At 42.0% G+C, this 2,533-nt stretch overlaps 1 protein-coding gene across 1 annotated transcript; it reads left to right on the top strand.

The window, feature by feature from the left end:
- Nucleotides 1-1,522: 1,522 nt before the first annotated feature.
- LOC109560999 (olfactory receptor 7A17-like) lies at nucleotides 1,523-2,533 on the top strand. The gene has a single exon (XM_019963431.2). It carries the CDS (start codon nucleotides 1,523-1,525, stop codon nucleotides 2,531-2,533), a length of 1,011 nt encoding a protein of 336 aa, XP_019818990.2.

Below are 2,533 nucleotides of genomic sequence, written 5' to 3'. Positions count from 1 at the left end.
CCATCTTATCCTCTATCAGCCCCTTCTCCTCCAGCCTTCAATCTTTCCCAGCATCAGGGTCTTTTCTAATAAATCAGTTCTTCTCATCACATGGCCAAAGTATCGGAGTTTCAGCTTCAGCATCAGTCCTTCCAATTAATATTCAGAACTGATTTCTTTTAGGATGGACTGGTTGGATCTCCTTGCAGTCCAAGGGACTCTCAAGAGTCTTCTCCAACACCACAGTTCAAAAGCATCAATTCTTTGGCGCTCAGCTTTCTTTATAGTCCAATTCTCAAATCCATACATGACTACTGGAAGAATCATAGCTTTGACTAGATGGTCCTTTGTTGGCAAAGTAATGTCTCTGCTTTTTAATATGTTGTCTAGGTTGGTCATAACTTTCTTTCAAGGAGCAAGTGTCTTTTAATTTCATGGCTGCAGTCACCATCTGTAGTGATTTTGGAGCCCCCAAAATTAAAGTTTGTCACTATTTCCATTGTTTCCCCATCTATTTGCCCTGAAGTGATGGGACCGGATGCTATGATCTTGGTTTTGAATACTGGGTTTTAAGCCAACTTTTTCCACTCTCTTCTTTCACTTTCATCAAGAGGCTCTTTAGTTCCTCTTCACTTTCTGCCATGAGGGTGGTGTCATCTGCATATCTGAGGTTATTGATATTTCTCCCAGCAATCTTCATTCCAGCTTGTGCTTCATCCAGCCTGGCATTTCACATGATGTACTCCACATAGAAGTTAAATAAGCAGGGTGGCAATATACAGCCTTGATGTACTCCTTTTCCTATTTGGAACCAGTCTGTTGTTCCATGTCCAGTTCTAACTATTGCTTCTTGACTTGCATACAGATTTCTCAGGAGGCAGCTCAGGTGGTCTTGTATTCCCATCTCTTTCAGAATTTTCCAGTTTGCTGTGATCCACAGTCAAAGGTTTTGGTGTAGTCAATAAAGCAGAAATAGATGTTTTTCTGTAATTCTCTTACTTTTTCTATGATCCAACGGATGTTGGCAACTTAATCTCTGGTTCCTCTGCCCTTTCTAAATCCAGCTTGAACATCTGAAAGTTCATGGTTCACGTACTGTTGAGGCCTGGCTTGGAGAATTTTGAGCATTACTTTGCTAGTATGTGAGATGAGTGCAATTGTGTGGTAGTTTGATCATTCTTCAGCATTGCCTTTCTTTGGGATTGGAATGAAAAACTGACCTTTTCCATTCCTGTGGCCACTGCTGAGTTTTCCAAGTTTGCTGGCATATTGAGTGCAGCACTTTCACAGCATCATCTCTTAGGATTTGAAATAGCTCAACTGGAATTCCATCACCTCCACTAGCTTTGTTCGTAGTGATGCTCCCGAAGGCCCACTTGACTTTGCATTCCAGAATGTCTGGCTCTAGGTGAGTGATCACACCATTATGGTTATCTGGTTCATGAAGATCTTTTTTGTGTAGATACAAGTAATTTATGTAATAAAAGTTTGTGTGAATATTAGTAATATTGTTTCCTTCTTTCCTGGAAGTCACTTCAACCACATGGAACCACATAATGATACACAAATTTCAGAATTTCTCCTTCTGGGATTTTCAGAGGAACCAGAACTGCAGCCCCTCATATTTGGGCTTTTCCTCTCCATGTACCTGATCACTGTGTTTGGAAACCTGGTCATCATCCTGCTTGTCAGCTCAGACTCCCATCTCCACACCCCCATGTACTTCTTCCTCTCCAATCTGTCCTTTGTAGACATCTGCTTCACCTCTACCACCATCCCAAAGATGCTGTGGAACATCAAAACTCAGAGCAAAATTATAACCTATGAAGGTTGCATCACACAAATTTACTTTTTCATACTCTCTGCAGTACTGGACATCTTTCTCTTGACTGTAATGGCCTATGACCGGTTTGTGGCCATCTGCCACCCCCTGTATTACACAGTCATTATGAACCCCCGGCTCTGTGTACTGCTGGTTCTGGTGTCCTGGGTAGTGTGTATGTTGAATTCCTTGTTACAAAGTTTAATGTTGTTGCAGCTTTCCTTTTGCACAGATGTGAAAATCCCCCACTTTTTTTGTGACCTCAGTCAAATAATCCAACTTGCCTGTTCTGACACATTTCTTAATAACATGGTGATGTATTTTGCAAGTGTCCTGTGGGGTGGTGGTCCCCTGGCTGGTATCCTTTACTCTTACTCTAAGATAGTTTCCTCTATACATGGAATGTCATCATCTCAAGGGAAGTATAAAGCATTTACTACATGTGCATCTCACCTCTTAATTGTCTCCTTATTTTTTTGTACAAGCCTAGGAGTGTACCTTAGCTCTGCTGCTACCCATGGCTCACAGTCAAGTGCGACAGCCTCAGTGATGTACACCGTAGTCACACCCATGCTGAACCCCTTCATCTATAGTCTGAGGAACAAAGACATAAAGGGGGCTATGAAGAGATTCTTCGTGATGGAAAGTCTTAAAAGGCCAATGGTTCTGGGTCTGGAGAGGTGCCCATGGCTTAAGGGATCAAAGCTTCAGTCAGTAGTTGTGATTCTTTAA

This window comes from Bos indicus, chromosome 7, assembly GCF_029378745.1.
Source record: "Bos indicus isolate NIAB-ARS_2022 breed Sahiwal x Tharparkar chromosome 7, NIAB-ARS_B.indTharparkar_mat_pri_1.0, whole genome shotgun sequence".
NCBI lineage: Eukaryota > Metazoa > Chordata > Mammalia > Artiodactyla > Bovidae > Bos > Bos indicus.
The sequence above is the reverse complement of the archived record's forward strand: the minus strand, read 5'-3'. Positions and strand labels throughout refer to the sequence as shown.

Excerpts from the sequence above, each read along its gene's own strand:
- LOC109560999 (XM_019963431.2), top strand. The coding sequence starts at position 1,523 with ATGGAACCACATAATGATACACAAATTTCAGAATTTCTCCTTCTGGGA.